At 41.5% G+C, this 22,283-nt stretch overlaps 1 protein-coding gene and 1 long non-coding RNA gene across 12 annotated transcripts in view; one reads left to right on the top strand and one right to left on the bottom strand.

The window, feature by feature from the left end:
- Window positions 1-1,130: 1,130 nt before the first annotated feature.
- LOC125080932 (uncharacterized) lies at window positions 1,131-21,422 on the top strand. The gene is made up of 4 exons (XR_007121542.1): window positions 1,131-1,561; window positions 13,572-13,658; window positions 19,288-19,482; window positions 19,786-21,422. It is a non-coding gene; the product is annotated as an uncharacterized LOC125080932 (long non-coding RNA).
- Window positions 10,743-22,283, bottom strand: part of ASB15 (ankyrin repeat and SOCS box containing 15) — a 31,322-nt gene continuing 19,781 nt past the window's right edge. For 10 of the 11 annotated variants that reach the window (XM_047695151.1, XM_047695149.1, XM_047695157.1 and 7 more), the window contains 5 exons: window positions 21,418-21,663; window positions 19,286-19,457; window positions 16,880-17,450; window positions 16,212-16,365; window positions 10,743-11,788 (listed from right to left, as the gene is read on the bottom strand). In XM_047695151.1, coding sequence (XP_047551107.1) covers window positions 11,616-11,788; window positions 16,212-16,365; window positions 16,880-17,450; window positions 19,286-19,457; window positions 21,418-21,663 — 1,316 coding nt within the window. In that variant the 3' untranslated portion in view covers window positions 10,743-11,615. The remainder of the gene's footprint in view (window positions 11,789-16,211; window positions 16,366-16,879; window positions 17,451-19,285; window positions 19,458-21,417; window positions 21,664-22,283) is intronic. The other variant, XM_047695159.1, reaches the window with a different exon arrangement.

The raw sequence follows: 22,283 nt of genomic DNA, 5'->3' as shown, positions 1-22,283 counted from the left end.
GGCACCTGGGTGGCTCAGTGGGTTAAAGCCTCTGCCTTTGGCTCGGGTCATGATCCCGGGGTCCTGGGATAGAGCCCCGAATCGGGCTCTCTGCTCAGCAGGGAGCCTGCTTCCTCCTCTCTCTCTGCCTGCCTGTCTGCCTACCTGTGATCTCTGTCTGTCAAATAAATAGATAACATCTTAAAAAAAACAAAAACAAAAACAAAAACAAAAAAAAGCCAATCAAATGTCTTCCAGGCATTGGCATTTTCTATTTCAGGGTTTTTTTTTTTTTTACTTGATTACATTGTGTTTTGGGGTTGAATTGCTTTAAAGTCAATAATGTACCAGCCTTTTGACAATTAGCATCTTTTGTTAAAAAATTATCTATTCTGGGGAGAATTATTTTCATGGTTCTTGATTCACAGTCAGATACCCACAATTTCACACTATATCGGCGATTTCCTTTTTTAGTAAAAACAGAGTTTGCTCTTTCAGTCTTTTTTTTCTTTTGGTTTCGTCTTGAAAATGCTATCATCTGTTTGTTTATTCAACACACATTTACTAAGTGCCGGCTGTGTGGACAGGTACTGTGCTGGAAGCTAGGATTACAAACAGGAAAATAGAAATTGATCTGGTCCCTGCCCTCAGGAGCTCACACTCCTGGGAGAGAGGCAGACAGCTGACAGTAACACAGTGCAGGGACAGCTCAGCCAAGGTGCCCGCAAAAGGAGAGACATGGAGTACAGATGAAGAAGCAGTGCAGCCCATGTGGGGGGAGTTGGAGAAGGCACAGAAGCTGATAACAAGCTTTCCAGGCAGAGACAGCAGACTCTGAGCAAAAGCACAGGAGTATGAAAGCAAATAAAAACAAAACCCAGGGCATTCTCTGCTTAGGGGTGGGGAGAAAGTGGAGATGGGCAGAAACTGACCCTAGCTCATGGACTACTTCCAAGAGAATGCCTTGGTATCTTGCCCACCAGTCTTACTTCTTCTTCTTTTTTCTTTTTAAAAAAGATTTTATTTATTCATTTGTCAGAGATAGAGAGTGCACAAGCAGGTGGAGTGACAGGCAGAGGGAGAAGCAGGTTCTCCTTTCTGCTGAGCAGGGATCCTGACTCGGGGCTCAATCCCAGGACCTTGGGATCATGACCTGAGCCAAAAGCAGACGCTTAATTGACTGAGCCACCCAGGTATCCCTTCTTTTTCTTTTTTAACAGCCACCGGCCTCATGGTAGATGCATATAGATGTTGAATACTTTTTACTTGAAAGCTATGTCAAGGAGTTTTGGCCTTCATTATCATCTGCTGTTCAGTGGAAGTCTTTGATGTTATCCCTGAGCCACAGTTTGCCCTCTTACATTCAGGCAACTGTTAATCCCAGCAAGTGTCTTAATGTTAATGGAAACTCAACAGGAGCAAGACTCATCAGCACCTTCAAAAGTCAGCAATACCCGTCCTGCAGATCCGGTATTTCAGAGAATAGCACTTGTAGGCAGTCATCGGAGACCTCCTGCCTCCTCTTGTACGTGAGAACTGCATCAGCCCAACACTCCACAAGGCAGGAGACCCTTGCCTGAAAGTGAGTTACTTCACTTGTGGGTTATATACTTTTGGCTCTCAATGTTTGGAAGTGTTGTGAGGACCTAACGATTGTTTCTGTGTTTTCTTTGATAACCTCCAAATTTCAGGAAGAATTTGGTCATTTCAGGAATTCTTTGTATTTCAAAATACATAGGCATTTCTGTTGATAACATAATAGAGCAAAATGACTTACATGAATCTCTTTAATTAAAATCTCACTTCCCTGTGTCCACTGTTTTATTCTGCAGTCGGACCTTGTCAGTCATAGATTTCATATGAGTAGTTTCAGTGATGTGAAAAGACTCCACAAAGGTCCAGATTTACAAGGACGTGTTATTTTACTGCACTAAAATTTGTTTGCCTCTGGGCGTCTCAGTGTCACCTAGAACTCAACCTGCCTCAAACCAGTATCGTGATTTCCCTCTTTCTGCTTCCCCTATCCCAAGCTCAGATTTCCTCATTTCTGAAAGTGGCATCCTCCCCATCCCCCACCCCAGTTGCTGGAGCCTGTGTGTGACCTTTGGCTCCCTCTTGCAGAAGTGGGCATAGTTAATCAACAAGGCCCAGACTCCCGGATTTTAAACAGCCCTTGAATTCCTGCTTCACTTTTGACTTCCTCTTTGCCTGAACTTGAGTCAAAGCTGCTGTCCTCATTTTCTTGGAAGACTGACATTTTCCCCTTTTCCGCAGTATAGACAGAGTAACCTTTTTTTTTTAAATTCCAGTATAGTTTACATACAATGTTATATTAGTTTCAGTCATTATATTAGTACAATATAGAGATTCAATAATTCTGTACATTACTCAGTGCTCATCAAGATAAGTGTACTCGTAACAGAGTAACCTTTTAAAAACACAAATCTCCTTGGGTCATTCGTTGTTTAAAATCCTTGAATGGCTTCCATTGTCCTTGGGACAGAATCTTTACTGTGCCCTCTGGCCCCTCCAGCACCAGGCCTTACTGACATCACAAGTCTCAGCTGGGGTCACTTCCTGCAACTCTCACACTGGGCTTCTGAACTCCCTACGTCTGCTCCATCATCCCCAGGCCATTGTCCATGCTCCACCCTGTGCCTGGAATGCCCTTGCCTCTTCTACCAGGCTCCAGGCCTGGGTCTTAAGTCTCCCAAGGAGAGGCTCCTCCTGCTGCCTGAGGCCAGCTCAGTTTTCCCAGCTCCCACAGAGTGCATTCCGGGCAGCATCCCACTTAGGATGGCTTGTTTCAAATGGATCTTTGCCCCAAAGGCATTTTTCTCCAAGGGGAGGGGCCACGCCTGCCCCATGCATTGTCCCCAAGGCTTTTTCATCATTATTAGGTGTTCAAGAAGTATGTTAAAAAAAAAAACAAAAAAAAAAAACCCAGGTGAATTATTGCATAAGCAGGAGTGGATCCAAGTCTTCTAGAGCCTGGAGATTATCCAGTGTTAAACCCCACTTTAAGAATAATCGTATAAAATTATAAATACATAATTAGTTATGAAAGTGAAGCTATCCTTAAAGCAATAATAGAATTATGACCAATGACTAGGTCTTAGGTGATCTGAGCTGCTTTTTTCTGAGGTCTCTTTGAGCAGTTTACCAAAAAGTCTTGTAGAGGGAGTGCCTGGATGGCTTAGTATTAACTGTCTGACTTCGGCTCAGGTTGTGATCCTGGGGTCCTGGGATGGAGCCCCGGGTTGGGCTCCCTGCTCCGCAGGAAACCTGTTCTCCCTCTCCCACTCCCTGTTTGTGATTCCCTGTCTTGCTGTACCTCTCTGTCAAATAAATAAGAAAAAAAAAAAAAAAGGCTTCTGTAGAAGGGCTGCCTAATTGTAATCCAGCTTCTCAGTGCCCCTGCCCCCACAACACCCTACTCCTCCTGTGAACCCCAATACTCACATGGGCACAGAAGCCCCCGCTTTATGGCCAGTCTGCCTGGGAGTGTGGTCTCCCACTAAGAGCAAGCCCTTCTGGCCACAGAAGCGTTTGTGTCTCATGGCATTCTTGTTCATTTCATGGAGACCTTTCTTCTTTAAATTGTCCTCAATTTGCCAGTGAGGAAACATGGAAATCATACGCCATAGTGTCATGTACAAAATCGGCAAACTGGAAATTCTCTTATTCTCACAAATGTCAAGGGTCTATCTACTGTTAGCACATTGTTCCTCGCTTTGACCCTCCCTCCGCCCCACCCCCTCCCCATTTTTAAGGCTTATCTAATCCCTTTCAATGTATGGGTGCAAGATCGCTTTCTGTCTTGATCTAACCTATTTTACAACTTACACAGAAGGATTTGGGTTTCCAGCATTTCCTGCCGACGGTGTGTCACAAAGCTGCTGGACTAGTAATGACCCCTAAAGAAGGGAAGCTCCCGACTTCCCTGCCTGTCTGCTGGGAGCAGCTCAGATTGCTCCCTGGGGGAACATCAGGCAAAGGTCAGGCTCTGCACACACAACAACCAAACAGGCCACAGGGTTCAGATGAGAACTGGCAACACCCTTATCAAGTCTTCACTCTGAGGCCTGGCAGTGAAGCCAATCTCCAAGCGAAGCCAACTTACATAGTGAGCATGAGTCAAATTTAAAATTATTAGAGCTATTTATAAAAATAATATCTTGCAATTGTATAACATCTGCAGTTCACAACATGCTTTCACGGACGATGTGCCGGGCAGTCTTATGAACCAGCACGACCTCCGTGGAATCATTGTGTGTCGCTCCCACTTACACAGCGTGTAAGGCAGCCCTCGCTGAAAGAGATACTGTTACTTCTGCTTTACAAAGGACGGAAATGGGTTCTGAGGTTCTGAGAGATTCCAGAAACCTCTGAAGCAGACCCAGCTGGTCAGAGATACTCGTGGTTGTGTGTCAGCAGTCCAAGCTGCTTCTCACATTGAGATTTCCTTGTGTATCATTTCAAAATGTACCGAAATGAAAGACGGATGGGATGAAAAACAGAAATTTTTAATAGAGCCTCTGATGCTTTGCCTTACGTGGAGCACGTCCAATTTTCATTTGTTGAACCAATTCGAACATGGAGAGATGAGCCCCCATGCAAGCAGATGGACAGGTACACTGATCATATGAAAACCAGAAAGGCAAAAACACGATTTCCAGAAAGAATTCCAGAGCGAGGAATGAACAGCTGAACTTCCTCCATCCGGTCTTTCATTTTAAGCTGCAGATCATTGAGTACGGAATTGCACTTGCGAAACAAGAGCAGATTTGATATATGTTATGTGGAGTTTTAATAAAAGAAATTTTACGTGGGGTGTCCTGGAAGGTCTGAACTTCCACCATTTCAGTAACCAGGTACTTGTTACCTCGAGGGTTGATATTACCATTTGGGGCAGATTTGTTCACTGTGGTATCAGGAGGTATGATGTGGATGGAGGGCCAACTCCCAAGACATGACTCTTTTCCTTGGGATGGCTCCCCTTTCAGGTTCACAAGTCCTGCAGGGAAGTGGTGTCTTAAAGGGCAGAAAAGCTGACATCCTGCTATGAAGATTGGCTCAAAAGTTAAATTCAGAGCAAGAGTACAGGAATAGGGGGACTCGTTGTACCCAGGAATGGGACAGATCATGCTTGAGAGAGCTAGCTGGCTACTGAGCTTTTTCATCTGCCGTTGTATCATGAAAATCAAAGGCACTGTCTTTTCACAGACTCACCGTCCCTCACTGACTTTTACCTCCATAGTTCTCCTGTGTCCTTGAGATTCACGGCCTTTTGAATGATTGCCTTGTCTCATTTCCCCCTGGCATTCATTCCTGAATGCCACCCCCTTCTCCTTGTTCCCCTTTCCGCAGTGCCTCCAGGGAATCGGAACGAGTTTTCAGGGGTGTCACAAAAGCCCTGACCCACTGGTAACACAATTCCTTGCCAATTTGTGCCCTCAATAGAGCAGGAAACCTTCTTCTTAGCTATCCAATGTGTATGTTTCTCTATGTTTTGCAATAGCAATAACGACAACAATAATAAAACATAGGAAAGTTGTGTGACAATCAGCATGAATGTCTGAGGTTGGCAGAAAGGCGACATTTGCCCGGGTTGAGGGCCGGTGAGACGGGTGAAGGCAGCAAGCATGGCGCTGCCCTTGAATGCTGTGTCATCTGCTTTTGATGGTCTTATCAGCAGTGCAAAACGAATAAATCATGTGCTGCTCGCACAAGAACCAAGTGCTTCCGTCTGAGCCAGATGATTCCATTGTTTAGTCGAGCTACCTCCCGGAAACTGTAAACATGGCATCACCTGTCAGTAAGACTTGTGCCTCCTGTTTTTTGAAAGCAATTTATTCAGATTAGTTTAGAGACCATAAAATTCACTCCCTGTAAGTGTGAAGTTCAACGGTGATTTACCAAGGTGTAAATGTGGAACATTCCCAGCACCCCACAAAGCTCCCCTCTGCAGTCAGCGTTGGCTCTCACCACCCCCAACCTCTGGCAACCACGAACCCGTTTTCTGTCTCAATATATTTGTTTTGTCTGGCCATTTTATATACGTGGAATCACACAGTAATGTTCTTCTGTGCCTGACTTCCTTCACCTAATCCCATGTTTTTCAGATGCATCCCCATTGTAGCGTGTTGCTAAGTAGAATGTCATTTCATGGATACACCATGCTGTATGTATTCATTCATCAGTTTGTGGACACTAAGATTGTTTGCTCTTTTTGGCTATTTCATAATAACAAATAACAAGGCTCTCCTGATCTGAACTAAACATGATGGGGTGGTGAGAGCTTGGGATTTGGAGGCGGGAGTTTCAGGCTGAGTTCTAGCTCTGGTATTTACTACCTTAGTTAACTGTAAGGTTGTTTTCCTTATTGCAGGTAATTAACATCTTCCCTTCCCTGCTCCTCCCCTAGTCATAAGAATCAAGAATGATGAGGTCTGTGGATGAAAGGCAACGCTGGGCAATGAAAGGCACTGTTACTGAAGTCGTGTTTCTGGACTATATTAAAATAAATTAGCAGTTTTTCAAGATTCTGTCCACATTCATAGAACAAATGATTCAACTTCTGATCTATAGGAAAGATTTACTTGTTTCCTTGTACCGACTTGGCGTTCTCACCATCTTTTCCTCACTAAAGCCTATTACTTAGAAAAGGTTTTTGATATCATTCCACTTCTCTTAAATTTACTTGCATTCTAAACCTTCTGATTGTCAAGCAAAAGGTTGTGTTTCCTATTGAAGAGAGGGTTTTCAGATATCCTAGAATCCCTGTAGGAAATCAGACTCAGTAAAGTAGAAGGTCAGATTTGATTAGGGAATCCTCCAATCCACAATTCGGTGTAGTCTCTTGGGTACTTCTGGTGACTGTGCAGAGCAGAGCCCTGAAGAAAGGTCTGGGGGCAGAGCTGAGCCAGGTCGAGGGCCTTCCCATGAGTCAACCGTAAGCAAAGCCTCCAGTCAAAGGGGCTTAAAATTGTCTCTTCATGGAAACAATATTAAACCAATTGGGGTAACTAGATATTCAGGGGTGTTCAGACATTTGGGAACGTAGATTGTTGACCACTGACTTCTTACAAAACAAACAAACAAAATACTTTTCTTGAGAAGCCAGTGCCGCTTCAGACAGAAAGAATCAGATACTGGTATCTCACACCCACTCAATCCCTAGGTAAGTACCACAGCTAGCACCCTCTACACCTTCTACCTTATTCAACTCTATGGGCTGCTTCCAAGGAGTTTTATCTTAAATCTCATTGGGAGATCTGGGATGGAAGACTTCCAAGGCCAGAGAAATGGCTGTCCCCAGTTTACTGGAATCTCAAGCACAGAATGTGAGTACCCGTCAAGTGCCTCCAGTGGCATCACGAGCCAATCTGATATTAGAACTCAGGCACTCCAGTGCCCAGATTCAAATTACTAGACTGTCCCCTTCCAAAAACAGCAAATCCCCAGACATCTCTAGCACTCCCTGAGGTTGCAAAACACAGGCCACTGAAGTCAGAGAAGTATTCCTTCTACACATCTTCTCCCCTGAGAAGCCTTTCTTTCTTTTTCTTTTTTGATGATCAGGGATTTCCTAGCAAGAGCAGAGGTGGGGTGTTCCGTGATTGGGATAGTCCTCAGCAGTTTACATCCTAGGAATTTTCTCCAAGTATTTATAGATGATAGTGAGATGCCATATACATCTCCAACATGACTTTTCATATTTTCATGTGCAAGGATGACAATCTGCAGACATATCCTAAGACCAAGTTCTTGGCTTTTTCAAGTTTGGCCCTGGCCACGCTGCTCTGTAGTAATAATGGTGAGAACTCGAGTTTCACATATACTCACTCTAGGTTAGATCTGGCGTTTATATACTCATCTCATGTCTTGTTCAAAATGAAGCAGCTGACAATTGCTGGAGCCGAGTTCAAACTCAGGTCTGTGTGACCACAAGGTGCATATTTTCACTTCTTGCCCTCTCCGGCCCTAAAATACACTATAGCGCTCTTATGTGTGGATGTAGAATATATATGTGTATATGGCACAAAAATGTGCTGTGTATCAAAGTAGGGATATGTGCATACAGTGTTTCGTTTTTGACCCATATAAAACTTGAAGCAGCTCAGAGTTGTTATATGTCCTATTTCTGACTTGGAAGGTGACGATATATGTGAGAATAATGTGTCCTGAAACCAAAATCTGGACACAAATGTGTGGCAAAAGGTCAACGCTTAAGTGTGGTCTCTGGGTCTGTCTTTTTTGTGGTTGCCATGCTGTCTGACCCATATGGACGGATTTCTCCAACGCCTGGATCGAAGGGAGTGTTACCCATGAATGTTTGCTGTGCAACCTTGCTCAACACGCTCCTTCTCCCATCTTTTGCACGGTCATCCTATTGCCTAGAAACACATCCTGTGACCAGCTGAAACGACGGAACCACATTCTTCAGCGGGCACTTGGTTTCAGTGTGCTTATAAAATTATTTTAAGTCAGGGGGCGCCTGGGTGGCTCAGTGGGTTAAGCCGCTGCCTTCGGCTCAGGTCATGATCCCAGGTCCTGGGTTCGAGCCCCACATCGGGCTTTCTGCTCAGCAGGAAGCCTGCTTCCTCCTCTCTCTCTCTGCCTGCCTCTCTGCCTACTTGTGATTTCTCTCTGTCAAATAAATAAATAAAATCTTTAAAAAAAAATTATTTTAAGTCAGAAATGGAAATACTCTTTCGAGATTGCCTCTTGAGAAACTAAACGAAACACTCCGAGAAGTCAGAGCTGCATCCTTGAATGTGGGCTCTCTGAGAAAAAACAAAATCCACAGAGACCAAAACAACCACACACATCTTGGCATCACGGAGTGATGTCATCCAAACTCTAGCATATGAATCCCGCCATGGTTCAACAGGCACCAGGGTACCATTTTTTGGCGTCTCCTGTGGCTCAATAGGGAGAAGCAGCTGTTGCCTTCTCCCAGATAAAGTGACATATTCTGGGAGAAACAGTCCTAATGAGATAGAAATTAGTTCCCCTTACCACCCGGTCCATTCACAAACAAAAGCACGGTTAGGAAACTTCAAAATATAAGAAAAAAGGTCAAATCCATTTCAGATACAACAGTTGTGTCAGGTTCATGGAAAACATCTCTCTCCTGAGGCACAAGGGTGAGAAGACCCACTTGCAAAACTAATCACATAGGCCAGGATCTGGTATCTTTACATTCAAACGTTTCATGAATATACATACATACAATGCATTAAAGAAAAATGTCACAGCTTTAGTATAGTAGACTTTATTTAATATCTGAAGCAGCTTGAATGTGCTTACACAAAAATACATTAAAGAAAGTGTCAATGCTTTGATTTATTGAATATCTGAAATAGCAGATAGTAGACTTACAATCTCCAGTATGAGTTTTTATTTACTTAGAACAATACTTACAGGTAACAGTGCCTTTAGCCGCAACTAGAACAATAGAAGAATCATGCAATATTATACACAAAACATTGTAGTTTGAATTAAATACATTACAGCTCAAGTTATATAAAAATATATCCTCTAGGGAATACAGGAGGGTTAACACTATAGCTCTAATTTCACGGTTGTTTTTATGCTTATTCATCTTTTAAAGATAACTGAAGCTAAATACAATTTGAAAAATTCACAAACCAATCAGGTATTACCATTGGAAAAATACAGTAACCCTAAAGATAAAAATAAGTATAAGGAAAACATATTATTAAAATCTAAGAAAAACAAATCTAAATAATTACATGAATTTCCCCATCAATGGGGAAATGAAGATAATGTGGTAAGTCTTTTCAAAACTAAAGTCATTCAATTACAATAATTGTTTTTACGACCAACTGGCTTTCTGGCATTAAAATGGCCACTCTTCTATAAAATGACAGTGATAATAGATGATAGATTTTTTAAAAAATAGATGACCCTATTTTTGAAATTAACAAGACAGAAACTACAGGTGTATAAAATCTGAAAATCTGGGAATCACTGTTAGAAGAACAGACTTCTAACAGGTGTTTAATATGGTTAAAGGAGAGGGGTAAGGGAGAAGTCAAGAGATAAAGCTAAGGAGGAAGGCAGGGATTTGGATCAGGAAGGGCCAGGAAGAACTTTGGACTTTATCCTAAGAGCAATGGGAATGATTATAAGTAGGGGAGTGAAACTCTACTTAGATTTGTAAAAGATCACTCTGGGATGTTGTGGGTAGAATGTGTGTGGGATGGAACAAGACGGCAGGAAGGAAGGTCAGTTAGGCAGCACTATAGTATCCCAGGTAAAAGAAGATAATAGCTAGAATTAGGGCCAAATCCGTAAGACTGAGTAGAAGAAGATGTCTTCAAGGAACAAACTTAACCAGGATTTAGTGATTTGCTATATTGGGTAAGACAAATGGGATGGTTGGAGTTGACGTCCAGATTTTTCCTTAGGAAACTGTATTGATGATAATTGGGCTTAACTAGTGAGCTAGAGAAGATAGGAAAGGAGCCCCCCCTTTTTTGGAGGAAGGTAGTGAGTTTATTTGGGGACATGTTGAGTTTGAGGTGCCTTTGTGTTTAAAGAGTCCATTAGGAAAAAAAAAAAAAGTCCATTAGAGGGGCACCTGTGTAGCTCAGTGGGTTAAGCATCTGCCTTTGGCTTAGGTCATGATGTCCCAGGGTACTGGGATCCCGGAGCCCCATTGGGCTCCCTGCTCAGTGGAGAGTCTCCGATTCTCCCTCTCTTTATGACTCTCCTCCCTGCTTGTTCTCTCCCTCTCCCTCTCTCTCTCTCTCTCTCTGTGTGTCTCAAATAAATAAAATCTTTAGAAAAAAAAACAAAAGTCCAATAGAACACTTGCTTACATAGGATGAGAGAAAGAGTTGAACTTCAGATATAAATTGGCCAACTGCATACAGTTAGTTACTGAAACCATAGATGTGGATGACATTTCTCCCAGAGAACACAGCACAAGAAGAAAACAGGGCTTAAGACACATACTAAGGGGTTGGCAGGAGAGAAGTACCACAGAAAGCAGCCAGAGAGAGGAGCAATCGGTTGGGGAGGTAGGTGAGAGGAGAGCCAAGAGAGCAAGGTGTCCTGAAAACAAAGGGAAAACCATTTCAAGCAAGGAGCAGACAGCAGTGCCAGATGCTGCAGGACTCAGATGAAAGGACTAAGAATGCTCATTGAAATTAGCAACAAGGCAGTTATTAAAGACCTTGAGAAAGGCAGCAGAGGGAGCATAAGCTAGAGTACGGTGTGTATCCGCAGGCAAGAAGGAGCTCGGTGTGGGTATAAAAGGAAGGAAAAGAGCCAACAACTAGGGGTTTAAGACAGTGGTTCTTTGTTGTAGAAATGCAGGAGAGATGGACATTGTAGGAGACATCTGATGGGGAGAATTTGAAGACTTGCTGGAAGTGGAGATAATTAATAGAAATTCACATACAAAATACTGACTGGCTTTTTAAAAAATCACAATGTAAAGGTCTTTAAAGATGTACAATATGGTGTCACCATAAGAACACACGATTGTTATAAAATTGTTAATGGATTTAAATACACTTAAGTATATAAAATGATTCCAAGAAATTCTGAATGAACTCCATTTAAAAATATTTTTTAAATCACATTTAAAATATTTTAAATCATGGCAATTTTAGCTCTTGTCCATAGAGATCGTACTCTTTAAATAATATATATCTTTGGATGGTTGGTGGTAGAGGGAGCTTCTGCACTGAGGCTGGCTGGCGGAGTCGCTGGAGTCCCATAAGCCTTCGAATTTTTAACCGACACATATGCTTTAATGAGCAAGGATTCTCTAAAATGTTGGGAAAAAAATAATAAAATAAAAACAATATTAGTGACTGAACTGCAAGATACAGACTGTTTTAGAATAACATTAATAAAGTCATTCTGAAAAATACAGGTATGCACCCATTAGCAACTGGCGATTTTAGGAGAAATTCTAAGTGTAATTAAACATCCCAGACCTCTCCTCCTGAATGCAGTCTCCATGAAGACAAGCATTTAGCTGCTTTCCGTGACAAGAGCCTGGCTCATAGTGGGCGTTCAGCCAAGATATGTTAAATGAATGAATGGAATTGACTTAAGAAAGCAAATGCTCACATCTCCTATTTATGTTTTAGAATTGAATATATAACGTGATAGAAATGATTCAATCTTAGGTTTGTTTCAGTGTTTGACACCTAGACGTTTTATATTTTCTTTCTTTCTTTTCCCTACTGTCTTTATTTTATTATTTTTTTAATTTAATTTTTTGGGGGTCCCTGCTGGGCTTTATATTAACATATACTGTATTATTTGTTTCGGGGGTACAGGTCTGTGAATCATCAGTCTTACACAATTCACAGTACTGACCATAACACATACCCTCTCCAAACATTTTATATTTTTGAAAAAAATCTAATGTTACTTAAATATTTGATTTTAACTCTTCCTTTCTCTAAATTACAACACTGATATATTATTCCAGCAGTACGAGCTAATGAAAAGGCAGCAGAGCATAGGTCTTAGCTGTGGGCTTTGGACTGTTGGCATGGATTTAAATCCTGGCTCTGCCACTTAGTGTCTGTGTGACCATGAACTTAATCTCTGTGATCTCAGTATTCTCACCTGTGAAATGTGGCTAATGATGCGACCCATCTTGTAGGGTTGTTTGAAGATCAAATAAGTTAATTTATGTGAAGTATTAGAAAACTGGTTGGCACTTTGTAATCACTCAGTAACGTGAGCTATCACTCAGTTCAGTAATAAAAGACATCACATTTCCACTGCCTTTGTGATTAGAAACAAATTATCTTCTTAAAAAAATTAAAACAATGTTTTTCAAAAACTACGGAGGCAGAATTATTCTTACTCAAATAGGCAAAATAAGCCCATCTTTTCTTAAAAAAAATTGTATTTTATTTTCTTCTTTAACAAATGTATGGTTTTACATATGTCTGGAGGAATCCTGACATCCAGTGGTTAGCCACACTCACAGCATTCAACTGACTTCCTCTCCAGTTGCATTAATGGGTGACTGAAACAATATAACACCTTCCTGGTATTCTTCTTCCTTAGATCGTCTTTCTACAGTCATCAGAATTGGTTATTCTTTTGTAATATAAACACATGGACAATTAATTACCAGTTAGAAGCAAACTCTCTTCTGCCTATGACAGGAAGCACAGTGCTGTTGGAGAGAGTGGTTTGAAGTAAGAAGGACACGGGTTCAAGTATTTGCTTTGTTGTTTTCTAGGTCTGTAACTCTAGGTAATTCACGTATTTAAGACTTCCGGGTTTGTTTGTTTTCCCTCTTAAAATCTCCAAAATGTTTTAACCTTCTTATTGCAAAATAAAATATAAAATGACTACACAGAGGTATAGCTTCATAAGTTATTATTAGTGATTATGAGATGAACATCTTTAATCACCTCCCACACCATGAATAGAAGAATTTCCTCAGTCGTCCCAGAAGTCCCTCCATAATCCATTGCAATCTTCCTTCATTCCTTCCCTGTAAGTTACCATGATTTGGACTATTATGGTCATCTCTTTATTTTTATTTTTTAAGATTTTGGTGTTTGTTTGTTTTTTAGTAATCTCTACACGCAACATGGAGCTCGAATTTTACAACCCCAGACTGAGTTGCCTGCTCCACCAACCGAGCCAGCCGGGCGCCCCAGGTAATCATTTCCTTTAGAGCTTCATCAGCTAAGTGTGCTATCCCTGTGCCACTGTATTGACTATATATATATATATATTTTTTTTTAATTTGTTAGGAACTTTAAGTCTCTTAATCCACAGATTCTTTTCTCCACCTTCTTGTCTTTCTTTCGATTCATCTTTGAAGAACCAAAAAGCCCTGCAGTTTCCCACAGCCTAAACTTTTCGGATTGCCTTCTCATGGTGGAGCTCCATGTTTCACGGCTATTTCTATTTCTTGCAAATTGACAGCTGGATCCAGAGACTTGAGCAGACTCAGGTTTGACCTCTTTGGCAAAATGATGGCTGGTGCTGTGTTCTTTCATCAAGGGCCACATGACAAGAAATTAGGAGGAGCTGATGCTTGGTGACTACGTCCATTAGCTGACTGGGGGCAGCAAAGTGGTGACATCTAATTGTATCATTTCTTTTTCATTTATTATTTGGAATATTTTTATAAAGAGATGCCTTGGCTCATCTACTCTTTGGTTACTAGTGGCACAAATCATATAGATAAGGCAGAATAAATGCTCAAATCTTTTACCGATTTTCAAGATAATGAATTGATTTTTCTTACTCTCTAGAGCTGACCGATTTTTAAAATATCATATTTAAACATATTCAGTTGGTTTTAATTCACTGAAATAATTACCCTTTGGAAGCCGAATTGTCCCATCTTTGGCCAGTAGGAGCCTCTTCAAGTTGGCTCCTAAATTCTTTTGGCGTGCCTGGTAGTCTTTGAGAGTTTCTTTGCAACATAGGATGACAGATATTCCATGTTCATCTTGCACATTCCTTCCTGAGACCTGAAATCATCCTTTCTTTTTTTCCCCCCTAGGAAATGGTCATTCAAGACCACAGTCTAGGGATGTTAATCACATCCCTAGTTTGCCATTATTTCTAAGTTTACCATTATTTCTAAGCCTTTACTGTAGACAGACACACAGACACACACACACACACACACACAAACACACTTTAGGTAAAATAGCTTGAGTTCATACTGATACTTCCAATTCAATTCAGTACTACTAGATTTTTCTTTAAACTTTTACATCTGTGTTTCCTTTCTTCCACACTGACAATCCTTTGTATTCTCAAGGATACAAAGAATAATAGAATTAGAATATCACACAATCACTCACTTAATGCATCTCTAATTCTCGGATAACAATATTAATATGATGCTACCACCACTAATTTGGTATCTTTAAAAAATGTTTTTATGTGTGTTCCCATTTTAAAATCGTCGTGTCATACCCACAGTATCTGAACATTCAACCCTACATATTAGATCTCCTCCCTTTTAGCTCACACTTGGTCTTAGTATTCTGTCTAGTGCTCAGTACTAGTCCTTATGTCATTACTTCTCTGGTTATTTTGGTTTGTCTGAAGCTCATTTCCTACGGCATTCTTCAGAAGGTGAGCAGAGGAACAATATTGCCTGGGAGAATCTGATTTTTTTTCCCTCAGAAGTCAGTTGTTCTTTTTGCCTACATGACCAAAGGAGATAGTAATTTGTAGTTTTGTCTTTTCTTTTTATTACAAATTTTTCTTGTAATACAGGTTTTTGTATTTATTCTGTTCCCTCAATTTTGTTTTCCTTTTTAAGGAAACCTATTGTTCATTTCTTCATTCTTTATCGCCTGTCTTCAATATCTGTCATTGACTTTCAATCCTTTGAAAGTAATCTTATTACTTCATTTCTATTTTATTTAAATGTTTTTCTTCCACTTCAGCTGCTGTTTCTCTGAAGGTATTATCTATTGCATTATTAGTTCTTGCTTTCATTCTAATTCAGTCTTTAAATTTGAAATTAATTTTTTCTTTTTATTTCTAATTCTTCCCTCAGTTCTGCTACCCGGTTTCTGAATTTTGATATGAATTTGTCAATAAACACCTGAGAGAGAGCATATCAAAAAGGATAACTCTAGGGACCCCTGGGTGGCTCAGTTGGTTAAGCAGCTGCCTTTGGCTCAGGTCGTGATCCCAGTGTCCTGGGATCGAGTCCCACATTGGGCTCCCTGCTCAGCAGGGAGCCTGCTTCTCCCTCTGTCTCTGCCTGCCTCTCTGTCTGCCTGTGCTCACTCTCTCTGACAAATAAATAAATACAATCTTAAAAAAAAAAAGGATAACTCTAATTCATTCCATTCACTCATTTACTCAGTATTTATTATTTACTACTCACCAAGTATCATGCAAAGCCCTCAGAATAAAAAAAAAAAAATAGATGCCTGTTCACATGGGGATTACAGTCTACATATCTTATGGTATTATAAGAGTTACCTCTTAAAAAAATGAGTTCTAGCTGAAATGTTAATACAGTTATAGTAGTACTCATTACACAATTAAAGAATTGGAAAGTATCAAGAAAAGCAAAAAATTAGCATCTTATATCAGACGAAGTATTAAGGATGATTTAAAAACCCAGATAATTCTGAAGATGTAGCAGCACTATGATGACATTAAGAGACTTCACCTATATACATTCTTCAGGAAAAAAATTCATAGGCAAAACTTTTTCCTTTTTTTACCTAGTATTTGACGGATTTCTGGCCATTCTCTCTGTACTTCTAGTGCAGACTTCAGCTTAGCGCACAGAGGAATATAATCCATGTAATCGATTAACACACGAATAACGCTGCCTACCAAGTGTTTCATCCAAGGAACTGTAATAAACTCACAGAACTGAGAGAATTGATAAACTTTAATTTAGTAAAACATTTAATAGACTAGGTACTAAGCATTCAATTTTGTTACGAAAAATTGCTTTGTCTTTTTGCAGAAAATAAAGCACCCTCGTTGTAACAAACAAAAAGTAAAAATAAACTGCTTGTATCTGTCAAACTCTGAGCCCTGAAGCCATATGCATGACTCTGCGGTGTTTGCAATCAACAGAACATGGAAGAATCATGTTTCTTCCCATGATTCTTCTTTCCATGTTTCCATCCCCAACATTCCACCAACTAGACATAAATGATGAATTGCGTACATTTTCACAGGCTTCCACATTCAGTTTCCAATCCAAGAAAAAGAAAGAATCTCATTTGCCTAGTTTTATGCTGATATCCCCATATTATTGCCAACCCAAATTCAAGAATAAGAAAAATATAAGTGTTGATTTTTCTCTTCTGGGAACATCCCTAAATGAGCAAATGTTAGGATGTTGACCCAACAGGAAGAAGAAAAGGATGTAACTCACCGGGTTATCTTTTATTACACAAGATGTCCACCCGGGTAGTACCTCTTCTTCTATCTCTGACCACACAAATGAATTTCCAAAGATGTCCCCATGCATGCACTCAAAGCACATCTCCACTTGATAGCCATTATTCAGCAACAGGCGCAGCATCACCTCGTCATTGAGGGCATACTGAATGGCACTGGGGAAACGCGTGTCATTCACGTGCATAAAGTAACAATTGACGTTAGCTCCGTGGGAGAGAAGCAGCCGGACAATTTCATGGTTATTGGCCCTCACTGCCACAAGCAGACAGTTGAGGGGGTCTAGGTTTGGGTCTGCACCTGCAGCCAGCAGGACTTCGGTGCACTGGATGTCATTGTTAGAAACGGCAAAATACAGCGCCGTCTTCCGCTCATCATCATAGCTCCCAGAAATGTGGTCCGCAAGTGGAGTATTGACATCAAAGCCATTTTCAATAAGCAGTTCGAGGCACTGCACATTTTGTCCCTCTGCTGCTGAGTGAATTGGTGTTAGCCCACTTTTCCGAATTGCATTTTTGGATGTTACTGGGATAAGATACTTCAGTGCACTAAAGGAAAAAAAAGTCAAATATCCACATGGCATGAAAAAAAATGAACAGCTTAAATAAACCAGCTTCCTCACTAGACAAGTGAATGCAGTTTATTTACTTTCTTTTATTTTCTCTAGATAACGCCATACAAAAACATGTTACATTTAACCTTTGTCCATTGGCTGATAACTTAGTTTAGTGTAATTTAGTTTTGCTTTTAGTTTCCCATTTTTAATATTCCTGGGGAATATCCTATGCTTCCTGGGGATGTCCTATGTTTGGTCCTAGAATTGTGATTCCTCGGAAAACCTCCCCATCTTCCAATTCTTTCCAGAACAAGCATTCTTTTATGAACAACCAAAGCTACTTAATGGGAAAAATATAAAAGAAAGATAGGCGTATCTGATGCCATAGAAGAATGCTTCATAATCTTGACCATGAGAATCATGGAGTCACAGAAAGTGACCTTGGACATTGCTCAGTCCAAACCCTCATTTAACAGAAGGGCAACAGGAAGTCTACAGAGGTGAAATGACTTGTCCAAGGTCACACAGTTGGATGGGGAGCAAGGACGGGAGCTTAGGCTTTTGAATTCTCATTCCTTACTTCTCTTTCACTGCTTCCTGAGTAGTGTGTGCTTCAGCAGTGGCCATGCACATCTTGCCAGCTTCCATATAACTTGCAATTGAATTATCAGACACAAAAAAGAGTCTTCATTATTCTATCAATCTATATCAGTCCAATGGAGATAACTCACCAAGCCTCTGTTTCTAAGGACCTGTGATAAACAGTTGTGAATTTCACACTTGACAGAACAACTAGACATGCAGGAGAGCCACAGGCAAGGATACTTTGATCTCTTGTGCCTAATTCAGAGCTACCATGTGTGAATTTATGAACGCTGGGAGTAAATCCAGGTAAACTTTAACAACATGTCACTTAGCGTCAATTTGGTGACACTGGCCACTTAACTTGGCCAATGTGGCCACTGAAAGCGATAAAGCCTAATGATTTCAAAGTTTTTATGAACTTATAAAATATATTCAATTGCGTAAAAGCGTCCTCTTATGGTAGGTAGTTCAATATAGTGATTATAAACTTCTGTTGATGTGTTGATATGGCACATGTTGTGATTTAAAAATCTATCCAAAATTTTTTTTTTAAATAAAGAAGTCTGAACTTATAATGAAACTTTTCTATTCAAGGATAAACTTGACATTGTATAGTAATATCTGTTGGTATTAGTAAAAATTGGAGTAATACTGGTAATATGTCACAAAATCCTTTGCCCAAGGCAGAAGTTTCAGAAACCCTGTAGCCTTTTGTTAAACACACTGGAAAAAGAACCAAAACGAAACAGAAAGGCATATTTGGGTGGCTTGTGCAGAGTGCTGAATTATAACTTACTTTCCTCCAGAAGAAACAGTTTTTATTACAAAAATAGTGTAAGTTCAGGGCACCTGGGTGGCTCAGTGGGTTAAAGCCTCTACCTTCGGCTCAGGTCATGATCCAGGGGTCCTGGGATTGAGCCCCGCATCGGGCTCTCTGCTCAGCAGGGAGCCTACTTCCACCTCTCTCTCTTTCTCTGCCTGCCTCTCTGCCTACTTGTGATCTCTGCCGGTCAAATAAATAAATAAAATCTTTAAAAAAAAAGGTAGTATAAGTTCAATGTGGAAATTTCATGAAATACGGGAAAATAAAAAGCAAGGGAAAAGAATCAGACAGATGTTTCCATTTGTCCCTTTTCTTTTCAGATTTTGGGAAGTATTATATAGATAGACTTGAGATTCGACTGTATATACAAGCTTGTATTTTTTCAACTGAAAATGATCATCTTGTGATTTATTACTCACAGATAGTGTCCCTCGTAGGCAGCTCTGTGTATTGGAAGATGCCCCGCTCTGTTGGGTACATTTCCACTTCCTCCGTATTCCAGCAGGAGGGAAATGCAGTCGGGATTGCCCCCTCCTGCTGCCTCGAACAACACTGATGCGCCATCATCTGCCAGAGCAAAGACATCACCACCTGGCAACATAAACCACATGGCATGGTGAGAACTGGAGTTATCGTGAAATTGTCAAGACAGTGCCCTTAAAAATAAGGTGTTGTTTTCCTTTCTGGCTAGGGCTTAAAAGTATAGGATTAAGAACATCTGTGTTCTTGGTATTTTCAATAAACAATTATGTGTGCATGTTTTGTTTCATTAGAGAATCTTTGCATGGCAACAATGTCCGGGAAATCAACAAGTCAGTTTACCTTGTAGACAAATGCTCCCAGGGAAAGGGGTAGTTAGCTTTTTAATTAAAAGACAATGTTAACACTCTGTTTCGTTTCAACAACTGTCCTCCTCTAGGTGCTGTGTGTGACCCAGTGGAAGGTCCTAAAATGAATAAATAAGACTACCTGAAGCTGCTCAGGGGGGAAGTGAAACAAAATATCATCAAAGAACACAAGCTGCGTGACATTCAAGTGACATCAGGACTAGGAGCCATGATGTAGAAGGAGGTCTGTGTTTGAATTCTAGCTCTACGGCTGACTGGGAGGGCCTGGGCTAGCTACTTCTATGAACATCCACCCCTCGTCTGTAAACTAGAGTGATGCTGTTTACTTTGTAGGGCCCAGATGACAATTCAATGTGGTTGCAGGTGCGGGGCTGCAAAAATGTTAACCTTTTCTCCAGAGAGGAACCTTGAGGGAGCATATGGCCCCAGCATTTATTTTCACTGGGGAAACTGAGGACCAGAAGTTTTACCGAGGCTAGGGTTGGACCGCAAGGAAGTGGTAGAAGCCAGTTTAAGAATTTGGTGTCTTGGGGCGCCTGGGTGGCTCAGTGGGTTAAAGCCTCTGCCTTCGGCTCAGGTCATGATCCCAGGGTGCTGGGATCCAGCTGCGCATCGGGCTCTCTGCTCAGCAGGGAGCCTGCTTCCTCCTCTTTCTCTGCCTTCCTCTCTGCCCACTTGTGATCTTTGTCTGTCAAATAAATAAATTAAAAAAAAAATCTTTAAAAAAACACACAAGGTGGGAGCTTGGAGTGGATCCTGAACCAAAAAAAAAAAAAAAAAAAAAAAAAAAAGAATTTGGTCTCTTAATTCTTGGTTCTGCCCTTGGAGGGCTCAAAGGAGGGCAACGTCACAAGCTGTTGGGAGAATGAAGAAAGGCTTTAGGAAGGAGGCGTCTCAAGAGAGTGAGTTATGTTGGAGAATATTCCAGATGAGGGGAAGGGCCTGGTGCAAGGCCAGACAGAGGGAATGTGGGTATATTCTGGAATCCTGCTGGTCTCGTGCAGCTGGGGTACAGGACACATGTTGAGCGTAGTGAGGGACAGACCCAGAAAAACAATTTGGGATGAAGCAGTGGGGCTCTGTGTGTGACTCCTGAGTTTTCTGAGTGCACTGTTGTAGCTGTCTGTCCCAGGGGACAACCGAGTGGCAACACATCCCGTGGATTCTCTGACGGGGAGTCCGGAAATGGGCAGCATGGTGAGGAAAGGACTGCCCTGGTCCAGGGAAGATGCGGGGAACCTGCCCAGTATGAAACCAATGGGGCTGTCATGGTACCAGCAGGAGGGAGAGACACCGTGGGACTCGGCAATTGACTGAATTTGGAAAGGAAGGCGATGGAGGGCGTAGAACTAAATCTAGGCACTCAGTCTTGGTTGAGAGCGATTATTATGTCAAAAGCGTGAAAGAAGAGGAACTCTGCTTTGGAGAAGCTAAGTGTGGGGCGCTGGCAAGCTGTGTCTGTGGGGCTGAGCCATCTCTAGAGAGAGTAGCCAGGGTGACCACGCAGACTGGTAAGTCGGGATGTAGAGGGTGTAACTGAGTCGCGGAACATGGGGCTTTCAAGGGGGCCCCTGGGGGGGGCAGGGTACCAAAGCCTACTGCCCAGTTACACCCAGGAGAGGAAGGGAAGCCGAGGAGGGATGGAGAGAAGGAAATCGAGAGACAGGAGAATCATCAAGAACGTGTGATTCCTTTTCCCGTACCTCTGTGGATGAGGTGTTCCAGCACATCGCAGTGACCGTACTCGGCAGCAACACCCAGCGGCGTGACGCCAAATCCGTCTCTCAGGTGGACATTGCCTCCGTGGTTCAGCAGCAGAGCTATGATGTCTTTGCGGCCTTGTTTGGCCGCTTCGTGCATCGCCGACCATCGCTTGATGCAGGGCTGGTCAAGGCTGGTGTTGTGTTTCAGCAGAGTGCACACCATGTCGTAGGAGCCCTTTTTCACAGCTGGAAGATGATTTTAAAAAAGAATATTAACAGTAGGCATATGAATCTGGATCCTTCAGATGGTATGAAACTAACTACGAAGTTTAGTATGAAAATAGATATTCACTATTCCCTTTTCTTCTACAGGAGGATACTGTAGTTTTCATTCCCTTCTATTTCTCATACCCAGGATGATGTTGCCTTCTCTTTAAGACCCTGGCCTGAGGGGCGCCTGGGTGGCTCAGTGGGTTAAGCCTCTGCCTTCGGCTCTGGTCATGATCTCAGGGTCCTAAGATCGAGTCCTGCATCGGGCTCTCTGCTCAGCGGAGAACCTGCTTCCTCCTCTCTCTCTCTGCCTGCCTCTCTGCCTACTTGTGATCTCTCTCTGTGAAATAAATAAATAAAATCTTAAAAAAAAAAAAAAAAGACCCTGGCCTGAGGTGGGGTAAGAGTTTCCTGGAATATAGGGCACTTCCCTAAAATAGGATGTTGTGTATACTCTTTCTAAAATTTAGAGAATGAAAATAAATGAAATAAAAATAGCCTCCACTATTGGGTTGAATAAATTAAATAATGTATGGAAATGCTTAGTGTGTACTAGGAGCTCAATAAATTACAACTGTTATTATTAATCTAATTTC

This window comes from Lutra lutra, chromosome 11 (genome assembly GCF_902655055.1).
Source record: "Lutra lutra chromosome 11, mLutLut1.2, whole genome shotgun sequence".
Classification (NCBI taxonomy): Eukaryota; Metazoa; Chordata; class Mammalia; order Carnivora; family Mustelidae; genus Lutra; species Lutra lutra.
This window is presented reverse-complemented; position numbering and strand designations above follow the sequence as displayed.